Genomic DNA, 27,783 nt, shown 5'->3' on the forward strand with positions numbered 1-27,783 from the left:
CAAGAGTGCCCCTAAGGTAAACCATGGATTTTGAGTATGATGTGTTACCATAGGTTCATCCTTGGTAAAAAGTGTACCATTCTGGTGGGTGATACTGATAATGGGGAGGCTATGCATGTGTGGAGCAGGGGGTATATGGGAAATCTGTTCCTTCCTCTCAATCTTGGTGTAAAACTAAAACAGCTCTTAAAAACAAAAAAAGGCTCAAAAGGAAATCTCTAAAACACAATAGGATTATCTCCAGATTGCAAGATCATGGGTAAATAGTTTTCTACAGCTTTCAATTTTCTGTAATTGTATTCTATAGCATGTATCACTAATTTAAAAAAATGTAACAACTACCCTTTGAGGGGGAGGCCTATGAAGCCTCTCATACTCCTTATTATGTCAACCTCAGACTCCAGTGTAGTCTCTTTATGGTTGTAAAAGTTGCCCTTGCAAGTGCATGTCATCTGAATCTAACATCCAGGTGACAGGTAACGTTTCTTACCGTGATGGTACAGCCACCTTCTGTAGTGTTTTATGTGTTAAATACATTGTCCACAGGTTAATAATTAGAAAAGACACACTGCAATCAAGTAATGATGACTAGTCTGTAGACTCTGTAGTTAGTTATCACCTATGTTGCAAGACTTAGAATGGCCTTTCACTTTCCATTCCTGGTTGGGAATTATGCCCTCCTCCCTGATCAACCACCTATAAAAATACAGACCGTGAGGTGGTTAGACTTGGTTACATCATCACCTTGTGGCTAATTTAAATAATACCATGAGCAACATCACACCAAGTAAAAACTGCAAATTCTTTAGATTAACTGCTTGTGGCAACTGTATTTATGCTCCATACACTGAAATGTATACGTAATGAGAGCTTCCACACCGGAGGCAGTAGCGTCTAGTACTGTACCTCCTGACCAAAAAAAGTCAGTCCTCCCACAGTGATGAAAAGTGATTCCAATGGACTGTGGGCAGAGAATGGATGTCCCCTACATTGGGAGGTGAATTAGGTACACGATTCACAGAAAGAGCAGCAGGATTTCCATGACAAGGTAACTGTGCATCTCAGTTCATCTAACTGATTTGGGGAATGGGCTATGTGCACTTCTCTTGCCATCAATTTATTTCTGGGTCTTTAATTTCAATTAGGTGCTCCCTGTTATGCCACATCCCATGCTTCTAGCATCCATGACAATGACATCTCACTTTCTTGGGCTCCATCAAGAGGTTGACACCATCCATATCATGGTAATGATACAATCCAGAATTCTCACTTCACATCCAACCTGTCTCTTTGCTTTATCCCTATATTCTGTAACTTCTGAATTAATGTAAAATCAGGTATTCTCCCCCCAATTGTGAAGAACAAGGTAACTTTTATTTATTTATTTTTAAGATTTTATTTATTTATTTGACAGAGAGAGAGACATCGAGAGAGGGAACACAAGCAGGGGGAGAGGGAGAAGCAGGCTTCCCGCTGAGCAGGGAGCCCATTGTGGGACTCAGTGCCAAGACCCTGGGATCATGACCCAAGGGGAAGGCAGATGCTTAACAGCTGAGCCACCCAGGTGCCCAGAAAAAGTGAAATCTAGATTAACAACTCCTACAATCACAACTTCTCGTTTGTCAATCTAGAATATGAGCTGCCCATCCCAGAAGAAAAAAAATTAAGAATTTTGTGGTGTTATGAATTGAGCCTGACTATAGACTCCAAATAAAGCTAGATCCAGGGTGCAATGTCCATATTTGGTCCCATGCCTATTCCCTCATTCTAGCAATCGACCAACACCAAGGAGTTAGTGTTTTTCCCCATGCTTACTACTTCAGATAGATATGCATGCCAGTGTCATAAGATGGGTGCTATATTTCACATGACCATTTAACAATCCAATCCACCTTGAAATTAAATTGGCCAACAGAAGGTAATACTTTAGATAGGAAGTCCAGGCTCTATTAAGGACTTTGTACCAGTTCTTGGGGGTCTTTGGCCAATATGGTGATGCCATGTGCCACTTACAAATAGAATAGATATGACTGTAGCCTAAGCAGCTTGTTTATGCTGTTTAGCTGTAAGCCCTTGCCAGTGCTATGCTGTCTCAGAATACTGATCCATATTGAGACACAATGGCCTTTAGGACTGAAGCCAGTCTGCCTGCTGTTTGTGGCTGCTTTATGCTTGGGTAGTGGCAACATGTAGTCTCAAGCCCTACAAAACACATCATCTCAGCTACCTTCTCTGACTGGACGTGAACCTAGTGTGTTATTTGAACTGTCTATGCAAATACATCCACTTTAGAATTTCATAGGGTGGAGATGATCTGTCCTTTTGATGTATTTATGTTCCTTATCAAATATTAACAAATTTGATCTATCTCTGAGTGCAGACTCTGGCTCCAAAACGGAATTTATTAATGGACAATCTTGGGCTTTCCAGGGTCCAAATTACTCGGGCAAACCCACTGCAACTGTTTCCTGAGTCTGTTGAAATCATCACCTGGGGCACTGAGTTACATCTCACCTGAAACCATCCAGGATGCATATAATTTTGCACATTAGGTGAACTTTCCAGGTCCCCAGTGAGTGAGCATTTTTCTGAACTGATGATGCATGATATCTATCTTTCAGTGTTTTAAGTACCTGATGATACTGAGCAGATCCATCAACAGAAAACCACACTGAGGACATACTGATTGTTTTTTGTTTTGAGTAATGAATCTCCAAACATGGAGACAGCATGAGGGGACCTTAGGCAAGAGGTCTGAAGTTTTTAAAGGGATTTCAATACTTAGCAAATTATCCACATCATTATATAATGCATAATAGTAAGTGAATTAATTTGACCAGGCTCTGAATTTTTTTCAGGTTGACTTCCTAGCCCACTAGCTAAACATGGATTACTACTATATTTACAGCGGTGGTTTTCAACCCCGCTGCATTAGAACCATCTAGGAAGCTTAAAATGTTAAAACAGAAGCAAACAACAACAAACTATACTCAAGACCTACCCTAAACAAATTAAATCAGAATTTCCAGGGATAAGATTCAGCCATTGGTGTTTTTATTACGTTCGCTGTTTTTAAGTGTCCAAGTGATTCTAATATATAGTCAGGGTTGCAAATCAGGAATCTAGAGCAGTGGTTTTCAAACTTCAGACTACATGAGTATAACCTGAAGGTGATTAAAATAGATTGCTGGGTCTTACCTATATCTACAGTACCTGATTCGGTCTGGAGGAAAGCCTACAAATTTGTAGTTCTAACAAGTTTCCACGTGATACTATGCTGCTGGTTCAAGGACCACACATTGAAAACCACTGCTGGGGTGGAGTTTGAGATCTGCATTTTTTTTTTTTTTTAAGATTTGTTTGAGAGAGGGAGAGCGCACACACGCACACAAGTGTGCACAAGAGGGGGGCCAAAGGGAGAGAGAGGGAGAGAAGTAGACTCCCCGCTGAGCGCAGAGCCCAACACAGGGCTCAATCCCATGACCCCCGGATCATGACCTGAGCCGAAATCAAGAGTTGGATGCTTAACCAACTGAGCCACCCAGGCACCTTGAGATCTGCATTTCTAAATGCAGGTGATGCTAAAGCTAGTCTGAGGCTCACACCCTTGAGTAGCAAGGAGCTAGAGCTGCCAGTCATGTGCCATCTATCACGAAAACTAGAAGATTCTGGAAAAACCCTGAAGGCGGCCAGTTTTGTATACTAATAATGAAGTGATTCATTTTGATTTCCCGCTCGTCCCTGTTCCAACGATCACCTGGACATACAGTCTCCCGGAAAGTCTTGTGATTATAATGTGATTATTGTAGAACAGCTAACATCTCCACTGCGGTGCAGCATTCCTCGCCTTACTGGATATAGCTGATCGCTTCCCTCTCCTGAAATACTCTTTTCATTTGACTTCCATGACCCCACACTCTCTTGGTTTTCCTCCTGCCTCTCTGGTTACATTTTTTTATCAGTTCTTTTTCAAGTTATACATTCAAATGTTGGAGTGCCACAGGAATCAATGTTTTTTAGATCTTTTCTCCATCTATACTTATTCCCTTGGTGATCTCATCCAGGTTCATGGTTTTATTAAATATTACCTATATACTAATAACACCTAAATTTATAGCAGCCTATAACTGCTCCCCTGAATTACAGACACATATGTTCAACTGTGACTATTAGTATCTCATATGTAACACTTTTAAAACAGAGCTCGTGATCTTGCTTTTTTCCCCAAAACAGAAAATTTGCCCTTCCCAGTTTTTCCCAATTCAGTAATTAGCAATTCCATTCTTTCAGTTGTTTCAGCCAAAAACATAATTATCATTGACCTTTTTTTTTTTCCTGTCACACGTTATATCTGATCCATCAGCAAATCATGTTGCCTCTGTCTTTGAAATATATCTGACCCTTTCTCACCACTTGCACTGCTACCACTCTGGCCCAAGCCACCCCTATCACATGACTAGATTACTGCAACCGTCTCCTGAACGGTCTCTCCTTTTGCATCCTGCCCCTCTCCCTCCGTCTGTTCTCAACCTCAGAGCACAGTGACCTTGTTAAACCATTAAGTCAAATTATGTCACTAACTTGATTAAAGTGTTCCAATAACTTCCAGTCTCAAATGGGAAGGCTAAAATAAAATCCTGTCAGCCCAGGAAGTCCTATGCAATCTGCCCCATCACTTCAGCAGACCTCATTTCTTACTAATAACACCCAAATTCACTGCACTCCGGACACATTAACTTTATTACTTTGCCTCACACACATAAGGCATTTCACTTCAGGGCTTTTGCACATGATAGTTCCTCTGTTTGAAATGTCCTTTCTTTAAAATACCCACACAGCAGCACATTCCCTTATCTCCAAGTCTCTACTCAAGTGTTACACTTTACAGTGAGGTTTTCTTGATTACCCTATCTAAACTCTTCCCAATAGTCTCTAGTCTCTACCTCACTTTCCTTTTTTTTTTTTTAAGTTCTTAGACACAATATATACAGTTGGCCCTTGAACACGGTTCCACTTATATGCAGATTTTTTTCAATCAATATACTACAGGACTATAAATGTATTTTCTCTTCCTTAGGATTTTTAAAAATATTTTTTAAAGATTTTATTTATCTGATATACAGAGATAGATAGATAGATAGATAGATAGATAGATAGATAGATGCGGGCCTGATCCCAAGACCCTGTGATCATGACCTGAGCCAAAGGCAGACACTTAACCAACAGAGCCACCAAGGCATCCCTTCCTTAGGATTTTCTTAAAAACCTTTTCTCTTAGCTTACTTTATTGTAAGAATACAGTATAGAATACATACAACACTAAGGATATACTGTACGGTGACTAAGATAACATATTATAAAAAAAGAATACATACAACATACAAAATATGTATTAATCAACTGCTTATGGTATTGATATGGCTTCTGGTCAATAGTAGGCTATTAGTTAATTTTTGAGTAAGTCAAGTTATATGCAGATTTTCAACTGCATGGGGGAGTCAGTACCCCAACACCTGCATTGTTCAAAGCCCTACTGTATATATATAAATGCTATATAATATATATACTACATACTATATGTACTATGTATGTGTATATAACATATACATATGTGTACATTACACATATACACAGTACGTATAGTGTATATATATATGTATAGTATTTTTATGTTGTATATAAATAAATATATATATATACACCAGATAATATATTTCTTGTTTTTTCAGTATCTTCCCCCAGTAGATATAAATTCCATGAGGGTAGAGAATTTCATCTGTTTGGTTCACTGCTGTATCCCTAATGCTAAGAATAGCCCCTGGCAAATAATAGGTACTCAATAAATATTTGCTAAAAGAATAAAAAAAACACCCATTTCTATGCTAAGATGTGTCCCAAATGCCACTGAAGAAAGTCTTAAGGTAAGAGTGACCAACTGTGGCAAATGATGATGATAAATCAAAAAGGATGAGAACAGAGAGTTGATCAATGGATGTGGCAATGTGGAGATCACTGGTGATTTTGACAAGAGCTGTTATGGTGAAACAGAAAGACTGAAGGGACAGAAACAGAAAGGACTGAATGGGAGAAAAAGAACTGAAGGGGCACCTGGGTGGCCCAGTCAGTTGAGCATCTGACTCTTGGTTTCAGCTCGGGTCATGATATTGGGATCGTCGGATTGAGCCCCACATTGGGCTCTGCGTTCAGCTCAGAGTCAGCTTGAGATTCTCTCTCTCCCTCCATCCCTTCCACTTGCACTCTCTCTAAAATGGATAAATCCTTAAAAAAAAAAAAAAGAGCTGAAGATAGTGAGTACAAATAACTCTTCCAAATATTCTCTCTTAACATGAGACCACTGCATATGATGCTATACCTTCCCAGGATGCTATACCTTCACTCATTTCTTTTGATAACATTTCTTCCTGTTTTCCTTAAAGACCCAGTTAAGGTATTATATTAAGAAACATCATTGTGAACTGTTATGTCCCCATGTACATACCAGATTACAGGCATACCAGTGCTATCCCTAGTACATATAGTATCCTAATTAATTCTTTACTTGACTGATTGTGTCTTTAAACTCAGAATATCTTCAGGCAGGACCCTTACACAAAGTTAATGTTCAATAAATACAGGTATCTCCTGTTTTGTTTTTTTTGAAAGGTCACATTACGCCACCCTTTTACAAAAGACCTACATTAGAATCTGTTTTCACTAACTGAAAGGAATCCAAAAAGGAATTTAGCTTTTACAAAAAAGGCAAAAAGCAAAAATAGCGTTTGTTTTACTCCAAACTGTTACAGAGCATATACCCCAAGCAAGGAAAGTGGTCCCGCCAAAGCTCCTTGCTTGGAACTACATTCAGCGCCCCAGCATCAAGACATCATAGCTTTGAACTGTGTCTGTGAGCATTTGTGCTTTATATCTCAATTTAGTTTGTGCGTATTTTAGCAAGATGTGTCCTAAGGTATCAGAAAAGCTAAGAGATGGGGTGCCTGGGTGGCTCAGTCATTAAGCGTCTGCCTTCGGCTCAGGGCGTGATCCCAGAGTCCTGGGATCAAGCACCACGTCAGGCTCCTCCGCTGGGAGCCTGCTTCTTCCTCTCCCACTCCCCCTGCCTGTGTTCCCTCTCTCGCTGGCTGTCTCTCTCTCTCTGTCAAATAAATAAAATCTTTAAAGGAAGGAAGGAAGGAAGGAAGGGAGGGAGGGAGGGAGGGAGGGAGGGAGGGAGGAAGGAAGGAAGGAAGGAAGAAAGAAAGAAAGAAAGAAAGAAAGAAAGAAAGAAAGAAAGAAAGAAAGAAAGAAAAGCTAAGAGAAGTTATTTTTTGGGTCTAGAAATGCACAAAAATTTTTCCACATAAATTAATGGTAACTGCTTCTTTGCTTTACACCATTTTGGCTTTAAAGTTTCAGGGGAATATGCTACTTTCAGATAGTGAGGAAGACTGTATTTCTTTGAGGTGTGAAAAGGCCTTGAACAGTAAGTTCTTAATGGTTCTAAGAATTTATTATTCTACATTTTCCTTCATTTATATCCAAAATATATTTTGTTAGTTCCCTGCATATTCAACAAGACATTATAAACAATAGTTATTATAATGCAAATCTAAAAATTTGACTTTTCCCTTAATAAAGATACATTTAATTTACATTTATGACAACTCGAACTATTATTCCAGATAATTCCTACCTTTCCCTGAAAACATCTTTTAATTTTATCTCTTAACTATGTAGTATTTATAAAACAAATAACCATAAATATTTTGATATCCAGACACAGAAGATGAAACCTTACAGGATACATCATTATATAGTCTATGAAAGTTAAGTTCACCAAATTCTAGTAACTTAAATATAGGGACATTTTACAAAATCTGTATATTTTCTAACATTTTTGGAGGTACTGCTTCTAGATACTACACAGTGCATAAGAAAATTATGGTATTAGGTTTCAAGGGAGGGTTTATATCCATGTCTCAAACTGCTTATGTTAAGAATTCTAAGCATGCATGTTTTGGCACACAGATTGGCAGTGAGCTTCCCAAACAGAATCATCTGGGGCACTTAAAAAAAAAAAAAGATTTCTGGACTCCAACCCTAGAGGATTCTGACTTAGCACCCTGAGGAAAAGTCTAGAAAATTGGCAAAAAGCTCTTTAAATGATTCTGATGATCAGCCAGGTATGAGAAGTATTGCCCATATATCTGAAAACGTAAGTAGACAACAAGTAGATCTGCAGTAATTCCTTCCAGACCTTAAAAAGTTGCACCTTGAACCCATATAAACACAAAAAATTACTGATCCACCATAAAATCATCAGACATTCTGAATTGTTTTTCCAACTACAATTTGACTTGTATTATTCAATTCCTATACCATAAATAGAGCTGTTAAAAACCACTTTTACTAGATTATGGTGAAGTTTGATCAGTTTTTTGTTTTCTTTTTCTATTTTCCACCGAATCCATCAGAGTTCACTGCTCAGCCACTGCTAGAGAGGGAAAGCCATGAGGCCAGGCTTCTCCTCATTCACCTTCTTACTCACCAGGATCTTACTGCTCAGTTGATCGGTTTTCTTTCTTAAGAACACCGCCTACCATAATTGAAGAAAAGAGCTACTATACTTTTCATTTTGTCTAAAGAAAAAGAAGTCCTATCCAGAAGCAATGGATAATTATCATTCTAACCTGCAATCATATAATATGGTATGCTCCCCAAAGTATCTCAGACCCATTATGTAATTTAGGCTCATCACTAACTTGTGAGATACTTTCACCATGTTTAGAAAATAAAGAGGGGTGGGCGCCTGGGTGGCTCAGCCAATTAGGATAAGCATCTGACTCTTGATCTCAGCTCAGGTCTTGATCTCAGGGTGCTGGGATGGAGGCCCCGCCTTGGGTTCCCTGTTCAGCGAGGAGTCTGCTTGTCCCTCTCTCTCTGCCCCTCCTCCCTCATTCACCCATCCAAGTGTACGCTCTCTCTCAAACAAAATAAGTCTAAAAAAACAACAACAACAACACTTCAATTCTATACCTACAACATACAAAAACAATGGCACCTACAGTTCACTATGGAGGATCACTTGCATAAGAAAACCAGAGTCAAGTACCAAAATGCATCAAGCTAACTACAGTCCATCAAAGGTCCTCACTGGTGATAAATGGTTTGAAAATGGCCAATAATATTCACCACTTCAAGAACAAACTTGAAAGTGTTGGGAAGTAACTAGAAAAATAAATTTTAGGGGTGCCTGGGTGGCTCAGTTGGTTAAATGTCCGACTCCCGATCTCAGGGTTTTGAGTTCAAGCCCCCACGCTGGGCTCCACACTGGGCATGGAGCCTGCTTAAAAAAAAAAAAAAAAATTTTAAGTTATTGCATCCTTTGGAAAGACAATTGGGAAAAGTTTCAAAATACAGACCAAGCTATAGAAGTGCACCTTGTGCTAAAACTAGTAGTCTAGAGTTTTATAATTTATTTTACAATTTAAACCTGTAATAAACACTTAACAACTGGAGAATTTTGTCAATAACTTGAGACACTGAAAAAAAAAAAATTGACCCTAAAATCCCTGTATTATTCCTGACAGTGAAATGAATTTCTACATGAATCTGTAGTACTGAAATAAACATAACTAAAGAATAAATTACTAGAGAAGTATATACAGATACATGGCAAAAAGAAGACAACTACCAGTCACACATAAAATGGTAAGACAAGTCAGGTGGCACCACTATTCGTCATACGAAAGAGATGTAGTAAGATGACAGGAGAACTGGTAAGCAAATGAGTCTTTACAATCAATATAGCACCTACATTTTCAAAACCTAAGGATAACAATCTGCTCATTCTGGAATAATCTTAGCCCCAGACTAAGTCATATTTGACCAACAAGTTCTATGTTTCAACCAACAAAACATGATAAAAACAGTACTGAATTTTTATTACTAAAGCTAACATGACAGCAATATTGTTTTCCAGCATTTATCACTTTATGAGTATTACATTTTTTGTTGTAACATAACTGAAAAGTTACTGGAGTAATTTCTATACTTACATTTCAAACACCAATTGAAAAAAATCAAAAGGTTTGAAAATTTGATTTCATAAACAAGAATGATCTGTGTCATTTGAACTATTTGAATTAAAATTTCCAGAGCTCTCTCACTGATTTTTAAGTTATAACTTCAGTACTGTATTCAATACATGCCACCAATTTCAAGATGCTACATGAGTCAGATTTCACTACCCCCATTACAATTTTTGGGGAACCGTTTTTTGTTATAAATTATTTTAAGGATGAATCGTTTGCATAAAATCATAAGCATGTATCCAATTATGGCAAAAATTAGAGTAGTTTGTCATTTTGAGATATATGTACGGGCCGTGCAACTCTATATACCAAAAAAAGACAAAAGCATTACCTTCCTTACAGTTTACTAAAACACAACTACAAAAATTCAAGCAGTGTGACATGTAGCTCTGCTGCTGGGAGGATAAACAAAACGTAATGTACCGCATCAAATAAATCATATCTAGTTTCTGAAAGCCTTGTACTACACAGCTCTCAACTGCCAAGGAGTAAAAATAATAGAAGTGCTCCGTAAGAAGACTTCAAAATCCTTCACACATACCCCACCTACTGAATTCAACCCGACAGTATCTGGAAGAGGGCTTCAGTCCAGGCTGCTTCAACTAAGTAAAACTACTCTCTCCTGTACTGTGGGAGACATAACACAAGGAAAAGAAGAGAGAAATTGGAAACGACTGAGGAAAAGGTCAAAGAACTGGGGTAAATTCTACCCTTGGGGTGAACAACAACCAACGAACAAAAATACCACTTCATTCCCTATTCCATAATCTCAATTTTTACTCTCCTTATCTTTACTCCATCTTGCTCTACCTTTAGGTCTCCTTTCTGCCTTTAAAGACCACAGTTGTACAGAAACACCGCAAACTAGAACTCTTGTTATTTACAGAATGTAAGTACCAGAGCATCTTGCCTACAAGATATCAAACGAAGATACTGGACTTGAAATGCCCAATTTAAATCCTGTGGAACATAAATAAGGGAATAAAACTGAGCAACCAAGTCAAATCACGGAATCTCTGTTAAAAACCCAGAAGCAGCACACATATTCTCAAAATGTTTTTAAAATTTTAAACATATATTCTCCTTCTGTCAAGGACAAAAACGTGCTTGAAGCATAATCAATGGCCTAGAATCATTTCTGCAGCTCTTTATTTGCCAAAAAAGTTAAGCTGAGACACTGATTGGAAATTACATTTCAAATATACCGCTCACTAAAATGTAAACAAGCACTGACACCAATTTTAAGATAACGCACAAAGAATAATTAACTGGAAAAAAGTGATTTAAATAAAAAGCACAAAACTGAACTTATTCAGGGGTACTTTAGAGAAAACAAGAAAATTGGAAATCAGTGGAATCATTTTCAGCTGCTTCTTCAGATTAAACGCCACCAAAGTGCCCTTAGGTGTGCAAATTTTTAATTTCCAATGAATCACCTGCAGGCTGCCGGGGTTTCTTTTTTATCTGCTGATAACAGTAGGCAGTGAAACCTGAACTCATTATTATGGCCACGAGGTGAATGCCCTGCAGGATGCCACCGCGCTTCCCAGGACCTATATTTTAGAGCCTACAGCTTGCGGTGCTTTTATCAGTTTCCTATCAGGTAAAGGATTTCCCCCTGGCGCTTTAAGAACTCGTGTAATAAGAAATCTCTGGCGGGATTTAAAGGAATAAACTGCTACCAAAATAATCTTTTTGCAGTTTTCGTAAATTTGAAGGAGGGAGAAGGGCACAAAGCCATAAAACCGAACACCCAGTGTCACCGCATCGACCCGAGGGAAAGACTCTAGAACGCGGAGACGGGAAAAGGCGTTTGTCGGGTGTCACCAGGGTGGATCCGGGACAAGACACTGGCGGGTTTCTGCCTGGGGCGATGCTCCCTGCAAGAGCGGGTCACGGCAGACACCCAGAAGGACGCGCAAGTGCCAACTCGGCGAGCGGTTCAAAGGGCTGACGGCCGCCCCCGCCCCCCGTACCTGATGATGTCGTCGCTGTGGCCCCGGTAGAACTTCTGCCGGTGCTCCCGCGGGCTGTACACCACGCCGACGCCCGCCACGAAGTACACGATCTCCTTGGCCGCCGTGTAGTAGAGGTTGTTGCGGCACTGGTGGCCCCGGTAGCCGTACACCCACTCGAGCCGCAGGTGGCAGTTCGGGGCGCTCCGGGCCGCCATGTCGGGGCGCCCACCCCGCCGCTCCGGCTCGGGCCCGCGGCGGCGGCAGGCGGCCGCGGCCCGGCGAAGAAAGCCCTCCCGCTGGCGGCCGGGACTTCCCGCCTGCCGCGTCCTCTAAGCCGCGCCGCACAGGTGCATGTCTCTTCTTCTGGCCGCCGCTGCCGCCGCTTCAGCCCACGGGCGGGAGGAGAACCCTCGCCTCGCGGAACATGCTGAGGGCCGCGGGCGCCGCCGGCCGTCAAGTGGGGTGCCGCGCGCCCGGCGCCCGCCTCGGCTCGTCTCCGCGGCCCGCAGCGCCCAGGCTGTGAGCCGAGCCGAGCGAGGTCCCGCCCCCCGCCTCTACTCCTCAGCCACCGCCGCCCGCGCAGCCAGCTCCTGGCCCGGGTCACCTGCGGCGTTCGCGCCCGGCCGCTGCTTCGTCCCCCAGCCCGGCGGGCCCGCGCCGCGCGCCCCCGAGCCGAGAAAAGCGGCGGCGCGGCCTCGCGCGGCCCCGCCCCCAGCCGCCGTCGCCGCCGACACCGCCCGCTCCCGTTTCGCCCCGCCCTTCCCAGTGGGGGACCGTGAGGGCGCCCGGAGCCGCAGGCGACCACGGCCCGCCAGCTCTCCTCCAGCGAGTGGGCCCTTACCCCCCGTCGCCACCCCAGCCCGGCCGGGCGTCCCCAGCCGCTGTCACGCGCTGAGCCCTCACTGAGCCCCCCCAGACCTCTGGCGGACCCTCGGCGACCACCCCCCACCCCGCGCCCGCCGCCTCCTGCTGCTGGGAAACCGGGAAGCGCCTGTCTGTCTGGAAAGGCCCCTGTCCGGACCAGGGCTACGTTTGTGCCTGGGAGAATCAACACCAGGATGCTTATCTCAATTTTTACCTGAAACTCTGTGTGTGTGTGTGTGTGTGTGTGTGTGTTTCTTGCTGCTCCATACTGCTCACTATACCAGACATTGGGGATAAAACCTAACTTTCTAAGTGTAGATTTTATTTCCGCAGGCGACCTTAAAGCGGACAGTAGGATATGGATCATAAAATGACACTCTAGGTCCGATTTCTTAAATAGCTATGGTGCCTGAATTTATTTTTTTAATTAGTATTTCGAATACCAATAAACTGTTGATATTTCTTGCATCGTAGTAGTGGTGAAGATGGCTTGAGTATTGTGATCCTGAAGAACGTGCCAGAAACAAAAAATTACTGGGAGCAATGAATTCCTCACTATGTCAGTTCAGCTCCTACTCAGTTTTCTAAGTGCCCGCCTTTCTCACGGGATTATGCAAAGATTTACCAATACCTGTAAAAATAATTAGAAATCCATATATATATATATATATATATATTTTTTTTTTTTTTTTAATGTAAGCTTCATGCCCAGTGTGGAGCCCAATGTGGGGCCTGAACTCAGGCCCCTGAGGGCAAGACCTGAGCTGAGCTAAGAGATGCCCAACTCACTGAGCCACCCAGATGCCCCTGAAATCCATATTTTTAAAGGTTTTAAGTGCAGGATGATAGCCACAAGGTTTACAACAAGAAAATACGCATAAAATACTAATATGAGTCCTCCATGTCGAAACAATCAGTTTTGGTTTCCCTGGAAAATACCAAAACTTGGAAATCTGACAAAAACTAGAATAAACTTGCATCCTTTCAAGAAATGTGTCTGCACAGAAGTGTTGTTTCCTATATGATACCCATACCTTGGAATGGATGTTACCTAGTCTCTACAACCTCAGAGATGTAAATTACCAACTTGAGGGGAGAGGATACCCTTCCACCTTTTGATCGTGACTTCTAGTCTATAAGAAGGGAAGGGCCATCTCAGAGCAAGGAATTTACATAAATGTCATGAAAAGTAAACACCGAAGGTGTGAACTCCACCAGAGAGGCTGGAAGTAAAAATCAAATCCACTGTATTTCCCTGTATGTGATCATCTAAACAGGGGAGTGAGGAAATATGATGCAGGAAAAACGGAATGTAAGGACTTAAACAGTTTCTAAGCTCTCAGATGTCCTCAAGCTTATTATTTTTGTTATTCCCAGAGTGATCAGCTGTAAAAGTTTTGTAATGAAAAGGGCCCTTGTCCTAATTTCCAGGAGCAGCTAAGAATTAGAAGGGGGTGGTTAGCAAGATTGGGGAAAATGTGCCCCACGCCACAGCTTATCTTTGGGGATAACAACAATCTCAGGTGAAAAGAGGAATTCAGACTGAGCACCTGCTGAAGAGAAATGAGAACCCAGGCCTGAGAAGTGGCTCTCACGCCATAAAAAGGTTCTCTGGACAAAGGCACATACAATTTCTCTTTGACACCTGTATCTGTTTGTCTTTTTCTTAAGAATATGTTTGCTAACTCTAGTGAGTGAGTTCCCTGACAACCCATGGTGAGAAAAAGAAAAACTTTTTGATTATTTAAATTTAAGCAGTGAAGTTAGAAAGAATGAAATATTTTGTTGCCATATATTTGTGGTACATTAATTGCTAGTTCCATGTAATTTTTATGAGATGTAGGATGGTGAAGAATAAGAAATACTCTTTTCCGTTTCAGATTTTTCAGTACAATGTCTTATGAATCCCATGATACATATTGAAATACTCATATTAATAACAGATTTAAATAATTTATTTTTCCATTATCATATTTTCCGTTACAATTTTTAATGACCCAAGGGTGGAGAGTGAAGCAAAAACATGCTTAATTAAAGCATCCTCAACTGACAACTAAAGACCAAAAGAGACAGCCAAGACACAAAGGTGGCTAAAAAATGAAGCATTCGTGAATGCTACAAGAGAAAAAAACAAACCTGATTAGTTCTTCCCCTACAATGTTATATAATCTGCTATTACTAACATCACATCAGAAAGTTTAATCAAGCTTTTATTACTAGATCAGTAACCTTTGAAAATAGTGCAAATAAGGATGCAGGAGAAAGAACCTCAAAATTCTATACATGAACAGGTGGACATTTGTGACACATTTTAAATAAAAGCTCCAATACCCTTTGGTAACCTATATCATGAAACTCGAGTTCCTAATATGGAGTTTTATATTCCAAACATTTGAAATATTTCTAAAATTCAAGTAAATAACATTATTTAGTTGCCACTGATTTTGGTTAGCCTCAGATCTGCAAAAGAAATACAAGGCAAAGCATATAAAATATAAAAGCCAAAATTCATGATATTAATTCTAGCTAGTTAATTCAATTTATAAATTGTAGTGGTATTTTAATAAGCTGTCCATAAATTTATTTAACTATACCTTTAATTAACCTGTTTTATGTACAGAGCCTAACACAGTGCCTGGCACAATAGACGGTATCCCATACACACTTGTCAGCCACTAAATATAAAAGAGAATACTTGTTTAGTCACAAGAGGATTCCTTTTGGTTTTATCTTTTTTTTTTTTTTTAAGAGATTGAGAATGGGGGGTGGGAGGGCAAGGAGCAGAGGGAAAGGGAGAGAGAACTTAAGCAGGCTCCATGCTCAGTGCAGAGCCACATCCTGGGCTCCATCCCCCTGACACTGAGATCACAACTTAAGCTGAAATCAAGAGTCCATTGCTCAACTGACTGAGGCACTTGGGCACCCCCTCTTAGTTTCTTCTTGAATAGTTGAAACTTCTGAAAAATTGAACATTTTTCTGATCCCCCATACTGTATTAGTCAGGACTTCTTTGGTTGTATGTGACAGAAACCCACTCAAAATGGCTTAAGATAAAAAGGGAATTTTTAATGCTGCATAGGATTGAAACCTAGAACTGGCATCCTAGGACTCAAGTGAGGTTTTCAGAATCAGGTCATCAGTTCTATTTTCCTTTGGGCTGACTCCATTGGTAGACAAGAAAACTAGTTGCCAACATCTCCAATTCTACGACATATTCCCTTAGAAAGTCCCTATGGAAAGAGCTTTTTCTTTATTTTCCTCTCAGCAGTTCCATTGGAAACTCCTAGACTTCAGCCCCATTGGCTCTGACTGGCTGAGTTTAGATATGAACCCACCTTTGGATCCATAGGGTAGTGCCAGATGACTAAAACCCAGGAAGGGAGAGTGGCAGAGGGGTGATACTCTGAAGGAAAACTGAAGTGTATTACCAGAATAAGAAGGAATGGAAGCCAGCAGTGGCTACCCAGTGACTTGGATGCTTCAGTATTGCCCAACCATCTTTTACATAACTAAATACACATGCAATCTAAGCTTTCGAAAATTAACAGGTGTTTGCTAAATAAATGCAGCTTTAAGACAAAACTTCTTCTAACCAGATTGCCACCCAAATACCCTCCTCTGAAAAAAAATTCTAAAGCTAGCCCCAGATGCCAGCCAGACCAAAGCAACAGATGCTGTCCATTAGTAATCATATTTTCAAGTACCTGTTAGATTTCACCTAAAGCCTCTAAAAACTGGTATATGATTTAAGTAAAAGAAGTCTCAAACCAAGTTGTCTTCTACATTTCTACACACCTTGCCATTTTCTTTTTTCATATTAACATCAGTATTCCTCCATGTAGGCAGGTTGGAAAGCTAGGCAGTTGTCTTTGGTTCTTCACTGTTTCCCACCTTCCATATCCAGTTACCAACTCCGTTTGACTCTATTTTAGAAATATTCCTAAACTCCATCCCCATCTCTACATCCATACTGTCTCAATATCCATTGCCATAGCTCAGTTCAAATTCTAATGATCCATTCCCTAGATTCTGCAGCCCAAGTTATCTATAAAAATCATGGATTTGATTATGCCACTCTCTTTTCAAGAAATTTTTCTAGAAGCAGTTTGGGCATCTTGAGCCTTGAAATGTTCTTATCCGAACAGCCAGGGGAATTTTGAAAAAAAAAACAAAAACAAAACAAAAACCCAAAGCTGGGGGCATCACAACGCCTGACTTCAAGCTCTATTACAAAGCTGTGATCATCAAGACAGCATAGTACTGTTACAAAAACAGACATCCTGGAGGAGAACACAGGCAATAACCTCTTTGACCTTAGCTGCAGCAACTTCTTGAAAGACACATCTCTAAAGGCAAGGGAAACAAAAGCAAAAATGAACTATTGGGACTTCATCAAGATAAAAAGCTTTTGCATGGCAAAGGATACAGTCAACAAAATTAAAAGGCAGCCTACAGAATGGGAGAAGATATCTGCAAATGACATAACAGATAAAGGGCTGGTATCCAAGATCTATAAAGAACTTCTCAAACTCAACACCCAAAAACCAAATAATCCAGTCAAGAAATGGGCAGAAGACATGAATAGACACTTCTCCAAAGAAGACATACCAATGGCCAATAGACACGTGGAAAAATGTTCCACGTCACTAGCCATCAGGGAAATTCAAATCAAAACCACATTGAGATACCACCTTATACCAGTTAGAATGGCAAAAATTAACAAGGCAGGAAACAACAAATGTTGGCAAGGATGTAGAGGAAGGGGGACCCTCTTAAACTGTTGGTGGGAATGCAAGCTGGTATAGCCACTCTGGAAGACAGTATGGAGGTTCCTCAAAAAGTTAAAAATAGAACTACCCTATGATCCAGCAATTACACTACTGGGTAGTTATCCCAAAGATACATACACAGTGAAAAGAAGGGGGACATGCACCCCAATGTTCATAGCAGCAATGTCCACAATAGCCAAACTGTGGAAGGAGATGAGATGTCCTTCAATAGATGAATGGATAGAGAAGATATAGTTCATATATACGATGGAATATTACTCAGCCATCAGAAAGGATTATTACCTACCATTTGCATCAGCATGGATGGAACTGGGTGGTATTATGCTGAGTGAAATAAGTCAATCAGAGAAAGACAATTATCATATGGTTTTACTCATATGTGGAGTATAAGAAATAGTGCAGAGGACCATAGCAGAAGGGAAGGAAAACTGAATGGGAAGAAATCAGAGAGGGAGACAAACCATGAAAGACTCTTGACTACAGGAAACAAACTGAGGGTTATAGAAGGGAAGGGGGTGGGGAATGGGGTAACTGGGTGAAGAACAGTAAGGAGGGCACGTGATCTGATGAGCACTGGGTGTTATACACAACTAATGAATCATTGAACACTACATCAAAAACTAATGATGTACTATTATAAGTTGGCTAATTGAATTTAAGAAAATGTTCTTATCCTTTGACTAATTTCTCAGCTAGTTACCTGTCATAGTGTAATAATAAAAAATGCAGATCAAGACACACGTACCAAAATATTTACTATGGCATAATTTAGAACAATAAAATTAAGGAAACCTAACAGAGAAACATAGAGAAAACTTTAAGTAAATAGATTCAGCCCATATGAAAAATATTGTAGAACCATGAAAATTAGGTTTTCAAGTAAATTTTGGCTCCACTGGAAATTTCCCATAATAGGATATTAATTTTTTTCTAAAAAACAGGATTTAAAAAATGTAGAAGAAAGAGGAAGGAGGGATGATTTATTTGTCCAGCTCCCTCCTCTCCCATTGGCCAAAGTTTACCTCTTGGGGAGCTGGAGTTAATGCCCACACTTCCGGGTTGCATCATCCAGCTTCTTCTGTGATCTCTGGGGCATGGGCTCCCTGAGCCCCAATTCCCACAGAGTAACGCAAAGAGGGCCAGATGGTAATTATACACACAGTGAGTTTCATTAAGGAAAGGAATTTCAGCCAAGGCCAGAGAACCTAAGTCTTTTATAATGGGCAGTAAGGCTCTTTGACTCTTGACAACAAGGGAGGCATCATCTTTATTCTGCGGGACAATAAATAAACCTGCTTTTTGTTCCAGAGGGAGATACTATCTTTGTCTTCCAAGGTTGTTCAAACATCCTGGAGAAGATAGTCTGGAGCAAAGGCAGTCAGTGCTTCTGCAAACAAGATGTGCAGATGGAACATTGTTCCCCAACATCGATCCAGCCTGCAGCAGCCAAGCGCTCACTTCCTGAGCTCAAATGCTATCAAACTATGATCAACATGTAAAATATATTTCTGCAGCAACTGAGAATATTGACTTAGGCAGTGCAACATATTATTGTCAGAGACAAAGCTAGACACTTTCTGAGGACAGATTTTATTCCGTAATACTATTGCAATAGGGAAGCGGGTCCAGTGGTCATTGAACTCATCTTCCCTGAAACAAAAGGATAGAGATATTTTAAAGGCTGGGTGTGCTAAGGAAAAGGCAGGCTGTTAAGAGGCATTAGTCCATGTGACTAGAACACCTGGATTTGTTAATTGAAGCTTATCTGGAGGAGAAATAAATTATCTTTATGACAGGAGGCAGTGGTACACGTTGAAGCAAGGCAGACACCAAAGTTAGGCCCTTATCCTCCATTTAGCACTTATCCTGTTGAATGTTAGGAAATTGTTTGTTTATGCAGATGCAGGGACTGAGGGTGAGAGTTTTCTCCCTGAAGGTTTGCATTTCAAAGAGACAGCGCTCCAGTCCTTCAGGAAATAGTTTCAGGTGATAGATTTACATCTCGAAGGGCAGAAAACAGATTTATAACTGCAAGCTTTCTAAAGTAACTGCTCTAAGAGGAAGTTCACAGCCCTCTTACAAGGTTTAAGCTGGAACAAATGGTAAATTCTGCTGGCAGCACTGAGCTTTCTCAGGCAGGCATTTTAAGGGAGCTGGGATAATTCTAGGATCATGACCTTAAGCTACTAAAGTTATACTAGAATTAGTCAAGTCCCTTAGTGCAGAGGTTTGGATGGAGTTGTTACAGGTCAAGCATTCTGTGGTCCTCAATACAGAGTTGTATAACTAGCTACCAGTAGGAAGTAAGAAACATATCTTACCATCAGTCTAATAAAGAAAAAATGAGACAGTTTTACTCAATGAACTTTTAATAGAACACCTTTAAGGCCATAAGATGCTTGCACAAATACTGAAAGATGTTATTATATACTGTAGTAGTGATTACTGTGTAATTATTGTTGACTTGTTTCAAGCTGCTTCATGTTTATAATGCCTTCAAATAGATCACCAAAACTTCTACTATTCGAAAGCATGCCACCGAAGAAAAAGGTTAAGAACCACCACCATAATCATTCCTAAACATAAATTGAGCGCCCACGTGTGAATCACTGGGGTTGGTACTATGGAGGAGTATTCAAGGAAAATGAACCTGAAGTCTGTGCTTTGAAAAATTTATGTTCGGAAGAAGAAAACAAGATAAAGACATAAGTACCTTTAAAAACAAGTGAAAAAATATATAAACAAGTGAATTAAATATAAATATATACACACATTTTAATACAACTAAATACCATATCTTAAAAATTACAAAATAATTATAGAGTAAACATGCTTTTATCAAGAGACTTTTTTGAATTCTATTGATCATTAACATCTACTGTATTTTTAAAAAAATTATGTAGGAAAGATAAGAGACAAAAGTAGATTTACTATTGGTTGTGCAAAAAAAATAAATAAATGAACTTAGGTACAAAGTATTTATGAAAAGATAATTGTTAAGCTGATTTTGATGTAGGAGGATATTTCCTGGAGAGGCAACCACAGTCTAGTTGTAGATAGTACAGTTCCAGAAAAAGGAGATATGATAATTGGAGCTAAAAGAAGATAAAGCCAAAATGTAAAAAAGACAAGACAGTAGTAACATACCACATATATTTCAAAGTCACAGGCTTTACTATACTAGGAAAGTATTTTAATCAATAAATAAAACACTCCCTATAAGCAATATCTTTATATTTTGTTATTTTTATTTTGTTCTATGCACCCTATGAGCATTCAACAAATATCTGCTTTACATATTTTGTAGCCCTCTAAAACTAAATATACTTGTAATAAATGTTTCTGAATACAGATTTGTTCATAATTTATTTTGCAGTATAATGCCATGTGACTAAATAAGTTCATTTAAAATTTCTTTCGAATTACAACTTATATCCATCCAATACAGTGTAGAGAGGTCACTTGCCAAGCCCATTCTATAACTAAATACAAAATATTGGCATATCACTGAAGTACTTCCAACGTTATTTACTCTTTGTGGTCCCTTCTGGTACAGTCTGGTTTATCTTCAAGAACTTAAAGACTTTAAATATGTAAAATACAAACATTGTAGGATCTCAACTGTATGTTGCTTAAAGATTATTTTTTGCAATCAAATTACGGTTACTCCCCCTACCAACACCCACCCTAGAAATTCTCCAGTGGCTTCCCATTGCTTAAAATATAGACTAAATCCTTAACCAGGCCAAGAAGCCCACCTTGGCCTGGCTCCTGTCTCTCCATCTTCATTTCACACCTTCTTCCTGCTCACTCGAGCTTCCTGCCACCCTGGTCTTGTTTTCTTTTGTTTCCTAGAACATGCCCTATTACCCTGCTGTGGGGACTATTTATATGCTGATCCTCAGGCCCTGGAGTGTGGCCTTTCTCTGGGCCCTTCAGCAAATTCGGTAGTCAGTCACCATTGCTGAGCCAATCCTTCCTGAAGAGGCTACTCTTCTTATACACTCTTATAACATTGGGTGTCTCTTTCTTATGACTTATCAAGGTTGTAATTTTATATCTACTTGTATAAGTCATTTATGTTGGTCTCCCCAGCAGCTCTAAGCTCCTCGAGGGCTTTTGTGAGAAAGAAATCAGAGCAAGGGCAGAGCAGGAAAACAGAGAATGGCCCCTTCGTGGTGCAGGCACACAGGCCTGCCTGGTGGTCCCCTGCTTCTGGGGGAGAACTCTGCCCACTTACATGGACGGTGGGATTCAGACAAAGATCCAGTGCTGATAGGGGAGGGGTAGTTACAAAATCCATCAGTCCTTAGGGAGGAGCAGGAAATCATCTTGGGCCCAGGAATACCGTAGAAATACCAACACAAAGCAGAAGTCTGAGACTGCTGGGCTGGGAACAGAAAACTTCCCCAGAAAGACCACACAGAGATACTAGGTAGCATTTGACTGTCCTGGGGAGAGGGCAGGAGTGCAAAAAAAAGCCTAACTGCCCAGGCCCAGCCTCAGAGCTGCCTGAGCCTGAGAGGTTGGACAAAAGGACCAAGAACATCTTTCCAGTCCCACCACAAAGTTAAGAGCAACAAGCCTCAGTGGTCTACTGGGCAAGGGCAAGAGCATAGAGAGAGACCCTGCCTGTTCTGTTACAGTCCTGAAGGGTCTACTGAAAACAGAGGGGGAAGTGGGAGCAAATTAACATCGATATAGTACCATTGTTTAATCTACAAACCTTATGCAAATGTTGCCTTTGTCCAATTAATGTTCTTTACAGGAAACCTTTTTAAAATTTTAAGATCTGGTCCAGGATTCCATTCACATGTTACATTTTAGTTTCTATGTCTTTTCATCTGGAAAAGTTTCTGGGTCTCTCTTTATCCTCCATCATTTTGATATTTTGAAGAAGGCAGATTATTTTGTAGAATGTTCTTCAGTTGGGTTTGTCTGATGTTTTTCCTCATTACTAGATTCATGTTATATGTTGTTGGCAGGAATACAAAAAGCAATGTTGTGTCTGTCTCAGTACATCATATCCAGAGGCAGATGATATCTATTTGTTCTGTTATTGGTTATATTAATTTTGGTTACTCAGGTAAGCCGGTGCCTACCAGGTTTCTCCACTATAAAGTTATAATTAATTAATTACTATCTTGTGGGGAATTAATCAGAAAATTCTAATACAAAAACTTGATTCATAAGCATTGACAAATAAATTGATAATTAATATTAACAGTTTGGTTCACATAATCTTTCAAGGCATGCTGTTCATGAGAGGTGTTTGAGAGATAATAAAAAGATTACAAACTGCTGATTTAGAAATATTGTTATTTTGATCTCTGATTGATAAAAATACATGTGACAATATCTTTAGTCTGTTCGTGATGCACATTAAAGTCTGTAGAGAATCTTCTATGAATGCTTAGAATAAAAACCTCATTCTTAAGAGTAACTGGCTTTGTTCAAAGGACAGTCAACTAGTTTATTATGCACTGAAAAAAATTTTTTAAAGGTCACAATGAAGCGTTTTGAACATTGGCACATCTTTTTTTTTTTTTTTTTTAAGATTTATTCATTTATTTTAGAGAGAAAGAGAGCAGGGGGAAGGGCAGAAGCAGAGAAAGAGAGAGAATCCTCAAGCAGACTTCACACTGAGTACAGAGCCCAATGCGGGGCTCAATCTCATGATCTCAAGATTATTATTACTATCTTTTAAAGATTTTATTTATTTATTTGACAGAGAGAGAGAGAGTACAAGCAGGGGGAGCAGCAGAGGGAGAAGAAGCAGGCTCTCTGATGAGCAGGGAGCCCGATGTAAGATCCCAGGACCCTGGGATCACGACCTGAGCCAAAGGCAGACACCTAACCGACTGAGCTACCCAGGAGCCCCTCATGACCCCAAGATTATGACCTGTGCCAAAATCAAGATTCAGACACTTAACCAACTGAGCCACTCAGGTGCCCCTGAACTTTGGCACATCTTAATACATATTCTTTCCATCAAATTGACTTTTGTTGTTGAAATTTTCTATCCTTTTCTATTAATTTTTAAATATCAGCTAATACACAGTCCCATAAATAAAAATCTAATTGTGGAAAGCAAACACTATGAATATTTTATAATTTATGTTGATCCACATTCTAGCAGGGTTGACACAATGACAGGACTCTTGGAAGACTTCAAGAGAAATAGGTCCATTTAAATCATTATTCAAAGAGTTATTTGAGGTATTTCCTCTTTCCTCCTGAGCAAGACTGGGGAAAAAATTTTAAATTAAAACTTCAACAAATGTGAACAATAATTTACAGTATTAACCTAAAAGTAGAGAAACAAGCAGAGACTAGACAGAAGGAGGAAAACTCTAGATTCTAAAATTTATCTGTAAGAAAAGCAGTGTTAACATTATAACATTGCTGCAGAAAGTAAGTAGGCAATTAAGAAGGCACGTATGCAATATGCTCATTTCACAAAAGAGTTGTGCAACGGGGTGCTTGGGTGGCTTGGTGGTTGAGCGTCTGCCTTCAGCTCAGGTCATGATCCCAGGGTCCTGGGACTGAGTACCACATCGGGCTCCCTGCTCAGCGGGGGGGTCTGCTTCTCCCTCTCCCTCTGCCTCTGTGTACTCTCTCTCTCAAGTGAATAAAAAAAAAAAAAAAAGAGTTGTGCAATAGTCCCCCCAAAAGCAATCATTTGGCTAATTAATAATCCTTCTCAAAACAGGAATTAAATGAAAAAAGGATTTAATTAAAATAATTAAATAATTCAATGGCATTGATTGATTTCTTTGTTAGACAATAAGTAAACTTGAATTAGGTTCCAAGGAACTGGGAGATCAAAAAGAAGACCAGCATCTTCAAAGGGATTATATAATACTTATCATCACATCGTTGTGGTGGTTGTCATCAGACGTGAAGAATAAAGATTGTTTTAAACAATGTCACACACAATGGTAATACATCTACGTGAAAATCTGTGCCACAGAATGAAAGTCCTGACTGGTTACACAGAACCATGGGATTGGCCTTCTGGAATAACAATAACAAACAAATAAAAAATGGGATGGGTTAAGCATGGATTTCAGAAAGTGTCAGAAACAAAATATTCTGTGGTAGGAAGAAAACATGGGCTGGCTCTCAACTCTGTAATCATAAATTGAGGGGTTTTAGCCTTGGAACACAAGGCACCTTTAAGAAAGCTTAGGAAGTATACTGTTAAATCATTGACACCAGCTTATACAATTTTTGAACATCATTATTTTTCTAATAGTTATTGCTTCATAGCTTGTGAAACATTGTGTAGACAAATTATAAAGGAGATTGAAACAACATGATCATAGAGAGTCTTACTGTATGTAACAGAAACATAAAACTATTTTAAATTATGTTTATGTTTTATATAAACAAAAATTAGTGGTCTTCCTTTTGTGTCAGTGGCTTAATGTACAGTTGATAAAGTGATAGAAAAATATGCATTACCTTTGAACCTTTCCAAATGTTGAATGTTGTAATGCTCTGTTGTCTTGAAATTCCAATAACAAAGAACCCTGCATTTTCATTTTGCACTGGGGAAATTATGTAATTAGTTTCAGTGGTCAGGAATGATCATTCTAATAACATTTGATGTGGAACATGAAGGAAGAGAGGAAGCAATTCACATGGACATCTGGGAAAAGAGCCTTCCTGATAGAGAAATGAGTAAGTGCAAATAACCTGATACGGGACCGTGTTTGGTCCATTCAAGGAATAGCACAGAAGCCCATGTGACTTGAGTACAATGAGCCAATGTAAGGTGGCATTAGATAAAATCAAATCTTATCTAATGAGGTGGGTGAGGGGGCCTTATGAGACAGCGTTAAGAACTCTGGCTTTTAAATCTGAGTGAGATGGCCAACACTGGAGGGGTTTTGAGGAAAGAAGTGACATGATCTGACTTAGGATATCTTGAAAGAATCACCTTGGCTGCTGTGTTGAGTAGTGTCAATAAAGGGACAAAGACTAACGCAAAGCTCCAGGAGCCTAAAGCTGTGATTGATACAAGAGATAAGGATAGTTGGGGCAAAGTAGTTTGGTAGAGGTGGATTTTGGATCTATTTTTGAGGTAGAACCAACACAGGATTTGCTAATGAATTTGGATGGCTATACTTGAGAAAGAGGAGATAAGCATATACATAAGTCTTTTGGTCTAAGCAACCGGAGGATGGATGTACCATTTTCTGAGATTGGAATGACTTCAGAAAGAACAGGTTGGGCCGTATAGGGAGGTAGCACCATGTTTATTATGTGTTAGATCATCACATATGTGTAGCCATTTCTGGCTTTTCTATTCTATTCCACCAAACTACTTTGTGCACCTATTGTAGTACCACCTTGTTTTAATTATATAGCTTCGGTGTACATTTTTGATATCTTGTAGGGCAAGACTGTCCTTATTACTATTCTTTCTCAAATATTTTGGGGGGCTGTTCTTCCTGATGAATGTCAAATTCAACTATTCTAGTTATTGAAAATACACTGAATTTATAGATTAATTTGAAGAGAACGGAAACTTTCCACCATGTAATCTTCCTATCTAGGAACATGGTATTTCTTTATGTTTCTTTTTACATGCCCTTCCATAAAATTAGTAGTGTTCTTCGTGTGGGACTTCTTCACATCTTGTTAATTTTGTAGAAATGGATATTCGAATTCTAATTATGGGAGAAAAAAGACGAGTATGACGATATTAGCTTTGCTGCAATAACAAATGAGCCAAGCATCTCGGTAGCTTACAACAACCAACATTTCTTTCCCATTCACATTGTTTGTAGGCAGTTGTAGGTCAGCTACGGTGATGTGGCTTAGCTGTACTTTGCTTTACACCTCTTCTCCTTCTAGGTCTCAGGCTGAAGGAGCAGAGGGAAAAGAGCAAAGCCAACCACAGGAAGGCTCTTAAAGTTTTAGAACATGTAGCATACTTTTTCTGCTCATAACCTATTGGTCACAGCAAGTCACATGGCCAGCTGGGTTCAGTGTCAATGGGGCCCAACTCAACGTCAAGTCACATGGCAACAATGGGTGATTATGTTTAATCTTCTTGCAGGGGAGGAGTGAATGAATAACCAGGGATAATAATACAGTCTGCCACAACATCCTGAAGGAAAAGGAGTCATGTAATGGAATTCAACACCCTACAAATGCGTAGAACTTAAGAACTTCCAGAGTGGGGGCGCCTGGGTGGCTCAGCAGGGTAAGCATCTGCCTTCGGCTCAGGTTATGATCCCAGAGTCCTGCTCAGCGGAGAGTCTGCTTCTCCCTCTCCCTCTGCCCCTCCCCTCCCGCTTGTGCTCTCTCTCTCTGATGAATAAATAAAATCTTAAAAAAAAAAAAAAGAACTTCCAGTGTGAAGTAGACAATTTTTCAGGATATTGAGGAAGGGAAGAGGAATGCTAGTAAGTGTAAATATGACACTTTCACAAGTAGACAAAATATGTCTCACCATGCAACTCTAGACATTCTCCTCTTCTCAAGGGCCAGTAGGGGTTTAGGGATGGGTGGTCAGGATGTAAGGGAGAGTAGGCAATCTGCTGGGCAGATGACTCTTCTGGACTCCTTCTTCATCATTTCTCTGCTAAATGTGTCTAGTAATGAATGCCACGAGGGTTGCCCTCTGTAATTGACCCTAACGGCAAAGAGAGGGCTGAGGCCAGAGATTATGAACAGAATGGGTTCTTGCACTGATAATTTTCTGTTTGGTTTTATGAGAAGCATAGATCTTATGTGCAATTAAATAATCCATATTACCAAGTGTTAATATTTATCAAAATGCTAATCAATAGTTGGATCTTTAAATCAAATAGTGGCCTACAACTTGTATTATTTAGTATGGTATTATTGGAAAGAAAGAGATTCATTCAGGAAATATTTTTTTGAGGACATTTTATGCGCCCAGCGCTATTCTAGGCACTGAGGATACGGCAAAGTATCAACTCGTGCTTGCATTCTGGGGAAGAGTGGGTAGACACAGATGACCAGACCTGGTATGACCTGAGCTGAAGGCAGACACTTTACCGACTGAGCCACATAAGAGCCCCAGTAACTCCTACTTTAATT

At 39.9% G+C, this 27,783-nt stretch overlaps 1 protein-coding gene across 4 annotated transcripts in view; it reads right to left on the reverse strand.

Moving 5' to 3' along the window:
* Positions 1-12,327, reverse strand: part of EML5 (EMAP like 5) — a 168,074-nt gene extending 155,747 nt beyond the window's left edge. For all 4 annotated transcript variants that reach the window (XR_015721849.1, XR_015721850.1, XM_087856166.1 and 1 more), the window contains exon 1: positions 12,068-12,327. Coding sequence is in view for 2 of the 4 variants with exons in the window: in XM_087856166.1 (XP_087712292.1) it covers positions 12,068-12,264 (197 nt within the window). In the remaining 2 variants the exon portion in view is untranslated. The remainder of the gene's footprint in view (positions 1-12,067) is intronic.
* Positions 12,328-27,783: the final 15,456 nt, after the last annotated feature.

This window comes from Ursus americanus, chromosome 26, assembly GCF_024610735.1.
Source record: "Ursus americanus isolate L20-20 chromosome 26, mUrsAme1.1.p, whole genome shotgun sequence".
NCBI lineage: Eukaryota > Metazoa > Chordata > Mammalia > Carnivora > Ursidae > Ursus > Ursus americanus.